We start from the raw sequence: 16161 nt of genomic DNA, 5'->3' as shown, positions 1-16161 counted from the left end.
ATTCTACTTTATAAATGCTGTTGTGCTAAATTAAGTTGATTGACTTTGGCCGGATATATGAACAGGGTCAGGCAGAGACATGGAAACACACGTTTCCATATGATTACAGTCCATTATTCTGCACTGTGTTGTATCCTGATCCTGCATGTAACATATCATACACATGTACATATGTACGGTAATTCAAACTTTACATACCCCTGCCTGTTCACTTATGTGGTCCAAGCATGATAAAATCTACATTTTGTTTCAATAAGCCTTGTTCTTGCTTAGCCATTGGGGGTCACTTACCAGGGTCTGATTCAATTATTCTTCCATTCACAACAGGAGGAAAACATTTTCATGGTGAATGGTTTGCCTAAATAGATTACCATCTCAAATAATTCAATTTCCGTTAATTTGATTGATTTCATACCAAGGGGGGAAAGAAATCTTAATTTAAAACCATTGCATTTCTAATCAAACATTAACCGAGGAAGAGGCCTGGGTGAAAATCTTTTATTACCACTTTCTCCACTAATTTAAATAGAAAATGCTGATGGCTGCCGAATTAAATGGCACCACCAGTTTTCAGTGTGCGACTAGTTCATGTGAACAATTTTCAAAATAAACTACTTAACCCTTTGCAAGCTGCATGACCGTTCCTCGTATGATACACAGATTGAGCACACACAAACACCCAAATATACAGTGAATATGCTTGGCCATTACTACAGAGGATTCAAATGAAGCAGTCATCTGATCCATTCCCATCCATTATTCATCCTGCTCAGGGAGACAGAGACGCTGGGCTTCTCTTCTCAGAGAGACCCAGGAACCCCATCTATTCTCATGAGCAAAGGCGATGCAATGCAGAAGTGGAGTGAATCACCAGAGAGTGAAAACAAAAGTTGGGAGTAGTGTGAAATATCCTGAGTGCACAAGAACTGAGATGAACCATCAGGCGTGTACTAATTCAAATCATTACAAATCCCTCAAAAATACAAAATGTGGAAATATAACTTATTCAGCACATCTCCACCAGGTTTGGACTGATGCTGTCGGAAAGTAAAGCAGCCTGGCCGGAGCTGTGAGGGGAAAACACCTTGTGGAGACATTGTGTGAGTGGCAGGCAGAACTGGCAAGCTGCCACAGATAATAACATCTGAAATAAATTTGATGTGTGGAATTCAATCTGTAGTGATAGGGACGGCTGCAGCATTAGAGTGAAGCTCTAAATGCTATCTACTCATCCATGGAATGAGGACTGACACACAGTCTCAGAGAATAGATTGTGCAATTAGCAGCCTTTGTGCTGTTTTGACACAATGAAAAAGGGAAATGAGATTCAACGTTGTCATGCACGGCTCTCTGTAGCCCAGTGATTCCCATAAGATATTTCAAATGTACTGTTTCAGGTGAGAATAAGTCTGGGAGGGTTAAAACGTTACAAAATGTAATAAACCACTAGTTGAATCGGTCACAGTTATTCATAATCTGCAGTGTTTAATTTCTATTCAAGCTGTCTGATTTTAAAATGTGAAATTCTAATGTGATTTTTGTTTCTCAATTTTGCGGAGCATGCCACCTCTTCAGCGCTGAGTGTCAGCTACAAGATGTAAGGCACCATTCAAAGCGAGGCAAAGGTTCTTTGAGTAGGCATACAACAATGAGATTCACTAACGTTTAGTTATCATTCTTTTAATTTATGAAGATATTCATGAAATACAGGGACTACTGACTGATAATTAACAAACCACCATCAGAGCAACATGTTAACTTACTTCTTCTCAAAACAGCATCAGCTATGTAATGAATGTTATTAAATTATCATTGCCATTATTATTATGATTTGCATATCATGTCAAATTAAAATAGACAGAGCACAATGAGAAAATCTGTGTCTGCTGCATCTGTGTCCTTCACAATGACTGACAGAGTGCCCCTGCCCTGCTGACAGCATGATACTTTAAATTAGGCACCATGACAAACGGGAACTCTATCAATATTTCCATCTATTAAAACTGCATAGGCAGAAATGGTTGCTTTTTGTCCCTGGACCCCAATAGATATTATACATATTGGTATTTTTTTTTTAAAGCACTAATAAAAAGTGGAAACAAGGAAGTCATGAGGAACACACTGATTGAAGAAGTCATGCCAAATTGGAATGATAGAATTAAGCACATGCTATGAATACATGCTATGAATAAAAGTAAACCTCTGGTTTGTAGGATTATGGTTTAACAGGTTTGAATAAGGTAGAGCACCAACACTACTTACTTTTAGCAAACATATGTTGCTTTTTGTGTGATTTAAGCTTCACTGAATACATTTTTACTCAACATGTCGCAGTTTGATTTAAATTGTAGTGCTAAAAAGTAGCACACATGTATTCTTCCACAAAATAAAGTGCTATACAGACACATCCTTTCTTTGTCTGCAGCCTGTAAAGTGTCCAAAGAGATGAGAATACACACTCCCTTTCACAAACAGAAGCTCACACTGCTATTGCCCTGACTATACTGTATAATAAACACAAACTAAATGCTGTTTTATCTCATTTGGGCTTCAGCTATAAAACCAAAGCGCAGCCAGATGAGTATATGCTGGTCTCAGCCACATGAACTAACAGACTATAACCATAAAAGAAAATGACTATAATATTCCTATAAAGTGTCTGTGGTTCTCTGTGTTGGGTTTATGGTTACCTTACCGCGCTCCATTGTATTTTACACTTCCCATGGCATGACTGTAATATCCCTTCAATATTCCTCTTGGGAATTGCAGTGTGACTTTGCTGTTAGTGGTAATCCATAAGGACAGAATCACTCTTGTGACATTATTTAAGATAGCACTGTAATATTCCTACATTATTTTATAGGCCTAGATGTCATCGCAACATAATGCAGCCCAATATGATAGCAGGCTCCCTGCTTGAGCCCTCCCTCCGCCTCTCATGTGTCTACATTTTCATCCCATGGCCGTCTCTAGGTGATTTAGCGCCGCCAGTCTCAAGCAGGTGTCCAACATGGCGATCACGGGGAGCGGATCTCTCGCTATTACTCTCTCTGTTTTCCTGATTTCAGCGGCGTTTCTTCCGAAAGGTAAGTTTTGGGTATCTTGCGCGTTGTGTGTGTGTTTCTGAGATGCAGAATTACCCGCTTGCTTCACGCAGCTAAAGCCAGAGGAGTACCGGGGAGAAGTTGTGGTACGTTTGCGCGCTAGATGCGCACAAGCTTCTCCTCGAATCTCAGCCTCACTTTCTGTTGCCGCGATTTCACTGTGGACTCCGAAACATCCACGCTGCTTCTCGTGGACTGTTGGGCTACTTGTGTGATCATTTGAGCGCTGATTGAACGGGTGTTGTCCCGTGTAGCTACAGAGAGGAGTGCTACAAAAAGTAGTGTTAGTGCCGCACAATTGCGTTTGGCGGAGAGAAAGTATGCGCGGCGGTGATCGAGTGAAATGGCCGTACAGTATTTAGACCCACGGGGCAAGTTGAAGGCAAAGCAGAGTGAAACGTGGCTCTTTTATTTTGAAATAAGACCCGATTCTCCGTTCACGAGGGAACACGGCTCCATCACACGGAAGCCGTTTCTACCCCCCCATCTTCCCCCACGCATAAACCCGCACAGTCCCAACTAATCCACGGTCTACAAATCTACAAAGTCTGCGCTTCAGGTGCGCTTTGGAGGAAAAACACGCATTGCAGCTCTCGTCTCGCAGTGTCCTCTGGCCGCGCAACTGCAGCCTCTGATGCCAGTGTGTGTGTGTTCCAGTCCGCAGTCTTCACTTCTCCTCCTGTCATTGAGGCTGGGGATGTGAGTCTGCCATGTCGCTATTGGGTCTCCCCATCCCTTTTTTTGTTTGTTTGTTTTTTACAGTGTGGAACTGCATGAACCAGAGGTGCCTAACGGTGCAAACCGTTGAAGCCCCACAGTCCGATCGTTCCCCCCGTTATCCCATCGCGGTTGCATCAGAGTTGCATGCGTCAGTGTTTTGTTTTTTTGTTCCTGGAAAACGTATGACAGGACTGACGCATGTAAAGCGGTTAAAATGTCAGCTTGCAGCCGCTTTAAATGCCTCCCAGCGGTGGGATGGACATGTTGATGTGTTGTCAGTCCCTGGGTTGACAAAATTGCAAGCAACAGTTGCGATGACAGGTTTACACCTGAAGTATACTACTTCTTTATTTAATTTATCTTTCTGATAGTGCCATTAGTGGCTACATATCTTGTGTGTGTGTGTGTGTGTGTGTGTGTGTGTGTGTGTGTGTGTGTGTGTGTGTGTGTGTGTGTGTGTGTGTGTGTGTGCTGTGAGATTAGAATCATGCCCCCAGAGGTTAGACTACTAGTTAAAGGACATTTCTTTTTTTTTTACAGTGGGATTTTTTATTTTTTATTTTCACTGCAATGCTTTCCTCTCACAGTTGGTGAATGCATTATGATCTGTGTTGAATGGCATTTACAGCATTGTCTAGCGTCTCCATGTCACATTAAGTTAATTAACCTCTCAGTCAAACACAATAATGCATCATGAATGCGCAATAACCTCAAGCTCAATACACCAAGGCTTGCAGCAGCAGGACACTGATGTGGTCTCACTCTCAGCTCAGGTAAAGTCCCCCTGCAAGCCATAGAAGTCTGATTTGACATCAGGCATTTCATTTGCTTGATTGTCTTTGTGCCAGCTGCTGGGAGCGGAAAAAAAGGTCAAAGCGCTTGCTTTTTGAAGTACTGATGGCCTACTTTTTAACAGCCTTTCTATTTTTCTTTGTTACTAATCCACAATCAATGGATTTTAACTTTGTCTGTAAATATCTGGTGAGACTAGAACAGCCCCACTAACTGGATGCTGCTTGTCACAATAGGTGCTCAGTTTGTTATAAAGATACCATGGAAATAGAGTATAGGTTAAAGAAAGATGTGACCCTGGCCGTCACAACAAAAAGTTGCTCCTATACACAGGCAATGAGGCTGGGCATCCTGTTATGAAATGCTGACACTTAGCATTATAATAAATAATCTGTTTAGCAGTATTTTCTCTCACTGCGTCTCCTGGGGGCTCGGCCTGCTGTGGCATATCAGATGGACTAATTTCAGAAGGTTGCATAATCCCACTTATTGCCAGCTTCAAGAAGTCATTCGTCAGAGCTGAGTGATGGTGAAGTGGATCAATACGAGCTGTCATGAAGCCTCAAGGCGCCGCTGAAGGACGGGATCTCAGAGAAACAAAAGGAAACACACAGTTGTTACGGTGCTCTTGGTTTGCCAGTTGGCACGTGACAGGCTGAGTAATTGAAGATGTCCGTCTCTTGCTGCTTATGGTGGGGTTTGGCTTTGGAACGGATACTGCTGAAATCAGCTAGCAGTGTGCTGCTCTGCCCTCAGTTTGTGTTTGCTTACAGGGAGTGTGTTCTGGTGGTTTAGTTTTTTTAAATTTCCCCAGTATGATATGAGCCATACAAGTGTTGATCTCCCTGTGTTTTTCACATGTTGTCAGTGGTGCATAGTATAGTACTACCCAGTATGTGGGACATTCACGCCTATGTATTCATACTTCTGTTGAATATAGAGACAATCTCGAGCCAGTGGTAGTACAAGTGTTCAGATCCTTGACTTAAGTATAAGTAGAATTACAGAAGTGTTCAATATTTCATTACAAGTCCTCATAACAAATTTGACTCATACTAAATATTTCCCCTTTGAGTGTTATACAGTGTAATCTCTTACTGCATTATTTTTTACTGATGCCTTAAATGCGTAAGCAGCATTTTAATGTTATAGATGTTCAAGTATAGGCTCAATTAAATTGAATTAAATGCATCTGAATGCAACATTCTGTTATTAGGCCCTCATTTGTTTTGTGTTTCAAATGTTATTTCTCAATTAACATAATAAAGTAAATACACACCAGCTATTTGCCTCTCAAATGTAATGAATTAAAAGTATGAAGTGAAACAGATATATTCAAGTGCAAGTACATCAGTAGTGTTCTTAAATACAGCACTTGCGTAAATGTACTGACAGTATATTCTACCACTGATTAGGACTGTAACTAACGATTATTTTCATTCGGGATAAATCTGCAGATTATTGTTGTGATTCATTGATTGATCATCAGATTTATAGAATGTAAAAACATTATAATTAGAAAAACTTCCCAAAGCCGATGTGACACCATAAAATCGCTTGTTTTGTCTCAACTCACATAAGATAAAGAAAAACAGCAGACCCTCACAAATAAAGAGGCTGAAACCAGAGAATGTTTGGCCTTTTTCTGTCGAAAGACAAATTGATTAATCAAGTAATACCCGCTACTTACTACTGATCTCTACTCAGAACCACACGATGAACCTTGATGCTATCTCTGGAGCAAATGAAGTGGCCTTCCCTCCACTATCTGTATAAAATAGCACTTACAGTGAGTACAGTGCCATGTTTCAGGATAAATGTAATAGTGCACTTAATGGCCCATTGATATGTGCCCTCTTGTGAAGTATTTCATCGCCGGTACGTTGGAGATCACCACAGTACATCATTTGTAACAATAATAAACTCTTCTATTTAAAGAAACTGAATTTATTGCTCATTAAACTTGCATTAAACTCTGCTTAATAAGCTTCACTCTAATTGCTAGATAATGCATGGCACTACTTTATGCAGTGGCAGCTAATCTTACTGTTGGAAGGGGAGCGGATGGCAGAGAATTGGCAGCTAATGCATGTTGGAAAGGAAGCCACTGGTATCCCATGTAACAAAGTAAGTCATGTTGGCTAAAGTACATCACACCTTCAGGATGTTTTCTTGCTGTATCTGCTTCGAATGTTGCAGCTGTGTATGTGTGAAGTTCTCGTCTGTAAGTGGAGTGTTTTCAATCCATTACCACCTTGCCCGAGCACGGCAAGAGTGGGAATGTGCGTCCACGATCAAACTTCACGCTCGCTTTTGAGAATGCTTTTTTAGAAATGTTTTTTTTTGCCAGAGGGTCCTTGTAGCTCCAAGTGAATAGGCAGATTTCGCTTTAGTATTTGCTCTTCCAAGTCAGAGGTTGGAGCAAGTCAGTCAGTTTATACAGAAACAAGTTGGTTATAAAGGTCCATGTGAGAGGATGAAAAGATAAATACAAATCGTTCTATCTTTGATTCTTTTCAGTATCTGAAAGAGTCCAATCTCAAAAACATCACCTTGGGTTCGGAGTACCGGGGGTTTTGTTCACTTGCTTAATAGTGGGACCTTCAAGTAAATACTGTACGAGGTTGTTGTGTCAAGGTCGCAGGAGTGGTGCTGGAGACGAGCTATCACTTTGAGTCATGTAGTAAGTAGAAACTTGGGACATTTCTATCCAAGGGATTTGTACTGCAGTGTCAAACTGAATGACAAACTGAGGACGAGGAAAAATGTGTGTGTCTGTCTGTGTGTGTGTGTGTGTGTGTGTGTGTGTGTGTGCGCGCGTTGAAATGTAGTAAACAGTCAATTAGGAGAAACAGACAGATGACAGATCCTTTCATGATTGTGGGGACAGAAGCTTCCATTCATGACTGTGCTGTGGTAATGAGGAGGAGAGCTGATGTCTCCGCTTATGAATATGACATTGTTTTCTCTGTTCCTTGGTTCTGAGAAACCTCAGTTTATTGGCTGCGATGCTCAGACGGTGACAATCAGGTCCACAATGGGAAAAAAAAGGAAATGCAATGTTTTTGTTTTGAAAGGGGCAGAGAGTGCACATTAGTATGGGTGATGGAGCAATTACAAGCCACCATTAAGGCTGTGGAGCAGTCAAAGCACCGTATATTCTTTGGGCAGATACCCACCGTAAACCTGCACTGTAATTCAAATAACATTTGTAACAAATAAGAATCCAGTTTAGTAATATGACGATACATAATAATGTCTGGAAGTGATCTGACCATTCATCTGTCCCACGGCAGATGCCAGTAATTGAGTTTTTACGAAGGCTGGATGAGATTCAAACTTTGATACCTTTAAACCTTCCTACCCTTTAACTACAGTGTGCTGTATTGCCAAATCATTTTTGAGATACAGTTGTTTGGGGACTGCAGGGTGAATCCATCTGCTGTTAAATGCTGAATTTACTAAATGCAGCCAGTGCTTGATTGACTCTTTGCCATATTATGATTTAACTGAGCCACTTCTAAAAAGTGCAAATTGGATAAACTCTCATGACTCTGGTGATTCTTTGACTTCTCCTCTAGCGCCACCATGCGGTTATAATGTTTGGTCTTTTGTGATAAGTGTCGACAATCATTGGATGGATTGCAAGGCAATTTGGTCCGCATGTTCATGGTCCCATCAGGATGAATTTAAATAACTTTGATGATCCCTCAGTTTTCCATGTAGCACAAGTATCAGGTCAAAAATACTTTGGTTTCTGACCAAATCTATGCATATATATATATATATATATACATATATATATATATATATATATATATATATATATATATATATATATATATATATATATATATATTCCCATCAACCTAAGCTGTACTTTAGTTAAATGCTAATTATCAAATCCTAACAATATAAACTAACGTGGTGAGTGTGGAAAACATTGCAGCAAAACATCAGCATGTCATTTGATGCTAATAAGAACATATATTCTTTTTTGAATAGCTTGGTATACAATATTTTATTGTTTTGCCCTTTTCAGACAAACATTGATTTACCTCAGGGAGGCATTGTGTACTGTAACCCTAACCCTTGTCACTGATCAGATTATCAGGATCTCATTGCTACATTATGGTATTTTTAAGAGTGCGCTGCCCTGAATTTGTCAGAATTATATAGACATACTACACCCCAAAGGGGCCCTTCCATAAATTGTTTACTCATTAATGTGTCATATGATATCTGAGACGCCAATGATCTAATTCTCACAAACATTAGATAATATATTTCATCATTCAGCATTACAGCATTCAAAATTACACTGTGCCTAAAGGGGAACCACAATTATGACCCAAATACAGGCGACGCATATTTCTTACTCATGATGGTCTAGACAGTGATTTCATCTTGAACTTACTCTAGCCTTTTTTCTTTAACCTATAATGAACCACCCAAACAGATACTAAAATAAGAAACTATCCGGTGTTTAGATCAGTCACAACAATAGAGAAATTCAACACAAAGAGAGCCCTGAGAGTGGATGAGTCTCAGACCAGAAGTCACAGCATTAAGACTAAATAACTGCTGGTCAATGCGGAGGAGAAAGGCCTCTTTCTGAAAGAGAAGACTGAATCTTTAATCAATGAATTCACTTATTGAGCTCCCACTAATCCACTGCTTGAATTGGAATGAAACATGGACATTTCTAGAGATTGAGCTTGGGAGTTGGTCGCGCCGCCTTTGGACCCGTCTCATCCACGATGTCCACTGTGGATTGATGGCTGGCCGTTTACTTTTTTCGAAATCTGAAGGCAAGAGCTTTTCTCTATCTGGCCGAGCTCAGTTGCTGCACCTTGCCTCTCAGACAACAGCAGAGTAGCAGCACCTTTCTGTCTCCTCTCTGGGCTTTTTTGGCCAGATCTGAGCCAGATAAAATAACCACTGTGTACCCAGAGTCCTCTGTAAGCAAAGGCAAGCAGGTGGAAGTAATGCAGCGTCGCCGGAGAAAATCCAAAGTACTGTGTACAAGTGAGAGCCAACAGAACCCTAATCAATAAAACTTGCATTAAAACAATATGCTGCTGATGCCATGCTTTACTCTGAGATTGGAGTATAAATGTAAACAATCAAATGCTTATATACAATGAGATACTGGACAGGTATCTTACTTTCTGAACAGCATCCCCTAGAATCAGCCCCTCCCTTTCTTGTAGATGTGCCGTTTCTAGATTCATTTATGCAGGCTGAATGAAATATTATTCCCTTACACAGCAGGATGCAGCTAGACTTGGGGACAACATTAGAATAGCCCGGCCCTTCAAACTTTCTATGTTTCTTTTCAGCACCTTAATGTTCCTCTAATCTATTTGAACAATACATTAGGGGATGCCAGCTGGAAAGAACAAACAAGTCCTAAAGAAACAACATTAAATACACTAAAACATTTTAAGAATATGTGTTCAAGCATTTGCCTTGAAATGCATTCTACCGCACTGAAACTGCTCTTTTTTGATTAAAAAACAAAAATGTCCAACCGAAGATATGAAACAAACCAAAGAGAAAAAAAGCAGCCAATCCTCACAGTTGAGAAGTTGTAGCCGGAGAATGTTTATTGTTTAACGAATCGATTAATACACTAATAATTTCAGCACTACCACTTATGATGTTAGCCTGTCTCTGCTCTACTGTTGTCACTGATAAAACGCTATGTGTCGTTTGTTTAATCCACACTAAAATCAAGGAGGCTTGGACCAGTTCACTGGCAAGTTACTGGTGCCGACCAAAACATTTTCTGGCCAATAACCCCCCATAAAATGTCAAATTGTTATTTTTACACTCTGCTTTTAGCAGATAAAACCTTACGGTTTAACATGAGAGCTTCCAAGGTGCAGGAAGGAAGATTTTGTTACTTTTGAACTGAGTCGAGCGAGCTGCTTCCAGTCTTTGTTCTGAGCTCAAACATCCAGCTGCTGGTTTTAGGTTCATATTCAGTGTTCACACTCAGGCAAAAAAGCAAATAAATGTATTTCCCCAAATGTCAAACTATTTTTGTATGATGGGTTTACAAAATAAACCGTTGAATGGTTTCTGTAATTCAGTACGGTTTTAGAAAAATTGCAGGACTTTTCATTTCTTCTCAAGGTGCATCATAAGCATGCTTTGATGCTGATGTTTACACAGACGAGAGCTGTTGTCTGACAGGTTGGGGCTGCATGCCTCGGGGGCATCATGCTCTTGAGTTATCAGCGTGACGATAGACCCATCTTAATTACTCTCCCATGCAGCTCTATAATCTATCATTGCCAGGCTGATCAAGACTGTGCAAACCAAGCACTACGACTCATTCACCCAAACCAGAAGCCGATCGATTATTTCTCATACTTGAGTCATTGCGCTGCGAAGAGACATGGGAGGCAATAGAGCTAATGGAACAGGGAAACTCAAAGTCACATTGTTTACATCTGAGATGACAGGTAAATGTATTTGAAAGGAAATATGGGCTTGATCCACTGCCTCCCGAATAGCAGTCTGTCTGTAGCTAACAAGGAAAGTAAAGCTGCCAAACGACCAACTGGCCTGCAGCTCAGATGTTGAGCTCTATCTCAAAATCAAATCTGTGTCTCATGCTTAGCATAACTGAACATTGTGATTTAACTCGTCATATTTATTGATGAAAGGCACCTCCACAGCACACAGACACACGGCGTCTCTATGTTTGCGTCTTCTTCCGATGTTGCTATTCAAGCTGACACATTTTGGCTTTTGTAGGCGGCTTTGTGTACGATTGCCTGCATATTGAAGATAATTGCATTACTGTTTTATCCCAATTCCATACTTCTGCTAACTGTGATATAATGTTTGATATAAGGTAGTTGTGCTTGAGTCCCTCAACCCTTAACATTCAAATGTCTTTTTTCAATGGGAATATTTTTAAATATACTTTTCCAGTGAGATCAGCACCCCAAAACCTGATTTAAAATAGTATGTAGTTTTGATTTGAGAAACAGACAATTATTCCATATATCTTCATGTAAAACATACTGTAGCTGTAGAAGTGTGTGTCTTTGATACCATTTTAACTTTTGATTCATTCCATTTAACTTTAAATTATTTAAACAGGTAGACAAACAAGTCACAGCCCCCCACAGGCAGATCCCAACAGGCGTGTGTCATTAGGCCTGCAGTGCACAGCAAAGAGGCAGGTGACACATACTGTAAGAAAAGGGGATACCCACCAGTAACCAGCAGCACAATGTAGTGAACCAGTCAGTCCCCTCTGTAAACATTTACAGTACATTTACACAAGTACTGTACTTATGTCAAATTATGACATACGTGCACTTGAGTACTTCCATTCTCTGCCACTTCATACTTCTACTCTGCTGCATTTCAGACGGGAAAAGTTGTGCTGTTTACTACACAACATGTATTTGACAGCTGTAGTTCTACTTACTTTTTACATGAAGAGACATACAGTATGGTATGTGTATGTGACATTATGCACTAATGGATTCAAACAGGCTCAAAAATGTAAAGCAAATGAATTCCAAACTTAGTATTTTCTCTTAAACCACAAATATATTCAACTAATATATACACATATGTTTTGTCTTTGCTCCTGCTTTGCTGGAATTGATGTATATTTTATTTTTCTCTCGTGTTTTCCCAATGGGGTCTAACAGGGGTGTTGAAGTTTGTTGAGTCTCCCTTAATGAGCTGTGGGCTTTAATGGAGTCAACAGTGCACTTTTTTTTTATTTATTTAGCATTATGTGCTGATGTTTGTTTTCTCTTGGTTCTTTGTCTTTGCAGCACTTTATAACTTTCTTATTAAAAGTCTTATCTAACTTATATTGTACAAACTAGTTGTACTGCTGAACGTATCCTGCTCCGTATAGATGGATGTGGCAGACCTTCATTAATGCTATTCATTTGTCAAGATAAGCCGATTCCACTTGTCAGATTTTCACTCAAAGTTAATTCCTTCATCTGTCCCTTATTCTTTGTTCCACCAGCGTCAAGAAAAAAAAGATAGCAGAGCAGTTATATTTGCATGTATAAATATACTCAAAAGTGTACTATTTTTGATGCTGCTTTGTGGATCTGCTCTGAAGTTTGATGTTTTTTTTGTGAGAGGCCACATCCATTGACACTAGAAAACTTTAAATGGTGACAAATTATCTTACTTTTTTATGAACTCAAAAACATATACATGGTGCAGTGTGTAGGCTTTAGGATATGGTTGCAGATTATAACCAACTGAAACCTCTCCAGTATGTGTGTATGAGAACTAAGTTGTCTGATGCAAAAACGGCCCCTTCTAAAGGCAGTGTTTGGTTTGCAGGTTTACTGTAGAAACATAGATAGATTCTTTAGTGTGCACGCAAGCTAAAGGAACCACCAAAGTTCATTCGCTACTTCTAGTGCTCCACACTCTTTTCTGCAATCAAGTCTCATCTAGCTTTGACAGTCCATGATGCTCTCATAAATTTAATTGGTCATTGTAAAGTCTGCTCCCTAAAACTGTTTCGATTGGTTTGCTGCTATCCTCCGAGGCAGAACACATGCCAGCACTCATTAGCACAGAGCTACAGTTTCACTTTTAATGTGCCTTGATGTTGCAGCACAATAATGATGCAGTTTTGGGGCGAGGGAGGTTTATAGACAGTAGCTGGTGAAATGTATGGACACAGAAGCACAGCAATGGACCTTGATGCACTAGACGGAAATTTGCTCTGTCCGTCTTGTGGTATGGATTTTATTTTTTGAGCTTCAGTGTTCACATAAAAAGAGCTCCTTCTCTTTCGAGAGCTGTCAGTCCATTTAATGGAAGTAGAGTAGTAGCATGAATCTTACTGCTGTTTACTTGCGTGAAGTCGGAGAGCTCTATTTTCATGCGAGTGCAAGCCACAAAGCACAATTTTGCACTCTTATTTCCTTGAGGCGCAGCAGATCATAAACAGTGTAATTATCGTGAGTTGTAAACAGGATAATTACTGGAATTGTCAGTTTATGCAGCCATTAACTCATTCCCAGTTTGGCTGCAGTAACTTACGTAGATTCAACCAAATCTAACAAGATGTTCCTGAATAATACTTCAAAAGAGAAACTGCACAAAATGGACAACATTTTGTGTTTATTATCATGTAAGGTGTACAATGTTTTTTTAAACTGCAAATCTGGTTAATGTGTGCATCATGGCACAGAGTGACCATCTGCCTGTCAAATTAAAGTTGACTTTATGTTTGTATTTGCAACGCCTCCACTTCCTGGACGAGTTTCCTCTTGGGAGAAACTCCTGCGAACTCCCCACACATTACCAAACTGTACGTCGTGCTGGAGAGAGCTTTGCTTTTAAGAGAGATGATGTGATTGGCCCTGATTGTTTCTAGCTTCTAACACTCTCACTGACAATGGATGATAATAGCTCCTGTCCATATTTCCACTTTGTTTCCTGGACCACAGGCCTGCAGTCGTCAGTTTTTGTTTCATATGTTGCCAAATCCTGATTAGCGCATGCAAATATCACCTTTTTCTAACTGAACCCTGCCCACATATATAAATCTCTCCTGTGAAATAACCAGAACTGTTCTAACTAGCAAGAAGCTGATTGGAATAATTTGTCTTCAGGGCATTTTAGAGCGTTATGGTGCGGAAACACCAACACAGTGGTACCCAGCTTAAACTGTGGCGTGGCTGATTAGATTGAAATGTATTTACACTTAGATTTGATGTTTTTGTGTTCATTAGCATTCACTAAATACAATGTATTCACTTCATGTGTATGCCTACGTTTTAAAGGATATATAAACACATGGATGTAACTTGCCACCTTCAATAAAACTAATAAAACAATGCGGTAAAATGGTTCACTTTCACTATGAATTCCCAAATACAGTAGAAATGTCTTTAATCTCAGAACAAAGGCATCTCATAGAAATATATGAGCAGAATATGTTTCACAGCATCAATCTGTGGTCCTAACTCACCAAATGAAAGGTTTTGTGCTGTCAGCATAAGTCAAACTTAGCTATTGTATAGGAAACCTCTGAGGAAGACAGAGCTGCTCTCGTCTAAAAACAGATATCAATAAATGTAAACAGCACTGGCCTAGGGATGTCATTAAAAAGAATAGCATGTCTAGACCTCATACAACCAAAACATATTGTTATTTCGAAGCAGCAGGAGTTATTGCCTGTGAGCACTAAGATGACATCCATCAATTTAGGGTTTTATTGGAAAATGTAGATAGGCTGCTCGGGAGATGTAAATGATTTACTTAGCATAAAGTTTTGCTTGAACGGGCAGGGAGATAGTGTAGTTAGTGAGGGCAGGGAAGTGTGCGTGTGACAAAGGCGGTATCGAAGCAAAAGCTGATTTCCCAAGCCTGAGAGAACCGCGATCTGTGCATGAATAAATAGGCTGGACCTGCACAACGTGGATTATTCTGCTTCAAATATCAGTAGACTTAAGGGCTGTCAAATGGCATACATTTGTAATAGGGTTGTTTTACATGATTTCATTTTTGTCACTTGTACCCAAATGTCACATCTTCTAAGGTCTGCGCTGACTGTTTCTCACTGTGTACACAAATTGCTGTTTTATTCCCTCTCGCTTTTTATATTGTGCGTTCAGGCCAATTTAACACAACCTCCTCACATTTAAAGCTGTTTTTCTAATGATATGACGGCAAATGAAAACTTTGTCTGTCATAAAACCGGTTCGTACGGGAGATCTCAGACAAATCCCTATTATCATCATCAACGCATGCCAGTGCAATATGACAATATGCAGTATGTGGTGTGACAGCCACCGGGATAATGAGAATTAACACGGACAAACTATTTATTCTTGCTCCTTGGAAGTTTGTAAAAATCCACACCACAATTTTGGAAATGCTACGGCTTCAAAGTACAGAGCATTTGCATGCAGTTGTGTATCACTTTGACACGTTGGCCTCATCTTTCAGTAAATCTCAAATCTACATTTATTCAAATGTCTTCAGTGCGGTGAAGGTTGACACTGCATAATCCATCAAAATGTTTCATTTGAAGAGAGGGGCTGGAATTATTTGAATCATCAGAAAGCAGCCTTGCTTGTGGTAAAGCGATAGAAGTTGTTGAAAGTTTTGACCCAGGGAACAAAAACAAAAAATCGATTGATTTACATATGGCATGGATGTCTTTTCTCTCATTCTGACCTTGTTTCTCTCTTTTCTGCTGTGTGTTTGTAGCAACAGAATACAGTAGATATTGTATTTTTCGTCAGTTTTAGTCTTAAAAAAGAGGATTTAGTTCATTATAAGGCGTAAAGAGTACATTTTTTAATTGACTGGCATATGTTTGATAAAGAAGTGAAGATTGTGATGGGTTTGGTGTTGAGTGTGGGATTTTTACCAATGAACTCAAAGGAAAGTCCTAATGATTTAGTATTAACGCCCTCATTTCTTGCCACATCTGGAGACCATTTCTTCTGTTTTATTGCATTAAACAGGACATTTCTGCTGTTTCTGAGAGTCGTCTCGAATCATTAAGTCCTTTCACATT

At 39.8% G+C, this 16161-nt stretch overlaps 1 protein-coding gene across 1 annotated transcript in view; it reads left to right on the top strand.

Annotated features, from left to right (window-relative positions):
* Window positions 1-3010: 3010 nt before the first annotated feature.
* The window catches only part of cadm1b (cell adhesion molecule 1b), a gene marked incomplete at both ends in the record, with an annotated part of 118107 nt that continues 104956 nt past the window's right edge, over window positions 3011-16161 (top strand). The window contains one exon of the mRNA XM_079225490.1: window positions 3011-3086. Within this exon, the coding sequence (XP_079081616.1) occupies window positions 3011-3086 (76 nt within the window). The remainder of the gene's footprint in view (window positions 3087-16161) is intronic.

This window comes from Taurulus bubalis (genome assembly GCF_910589615.1).
Source record: "Taurulus bubalis genome assembly, chromosome: 10".
Taxonomy (NCBI): Eukaryota; Metazoa; Chordata; class Actinopteri; order Perciformes; family Cottidae; genus Taurulus; species Taurulus bubalis.
This window is presented reverse-complemented; position numbering and strand designations above follow the sequence as displayed.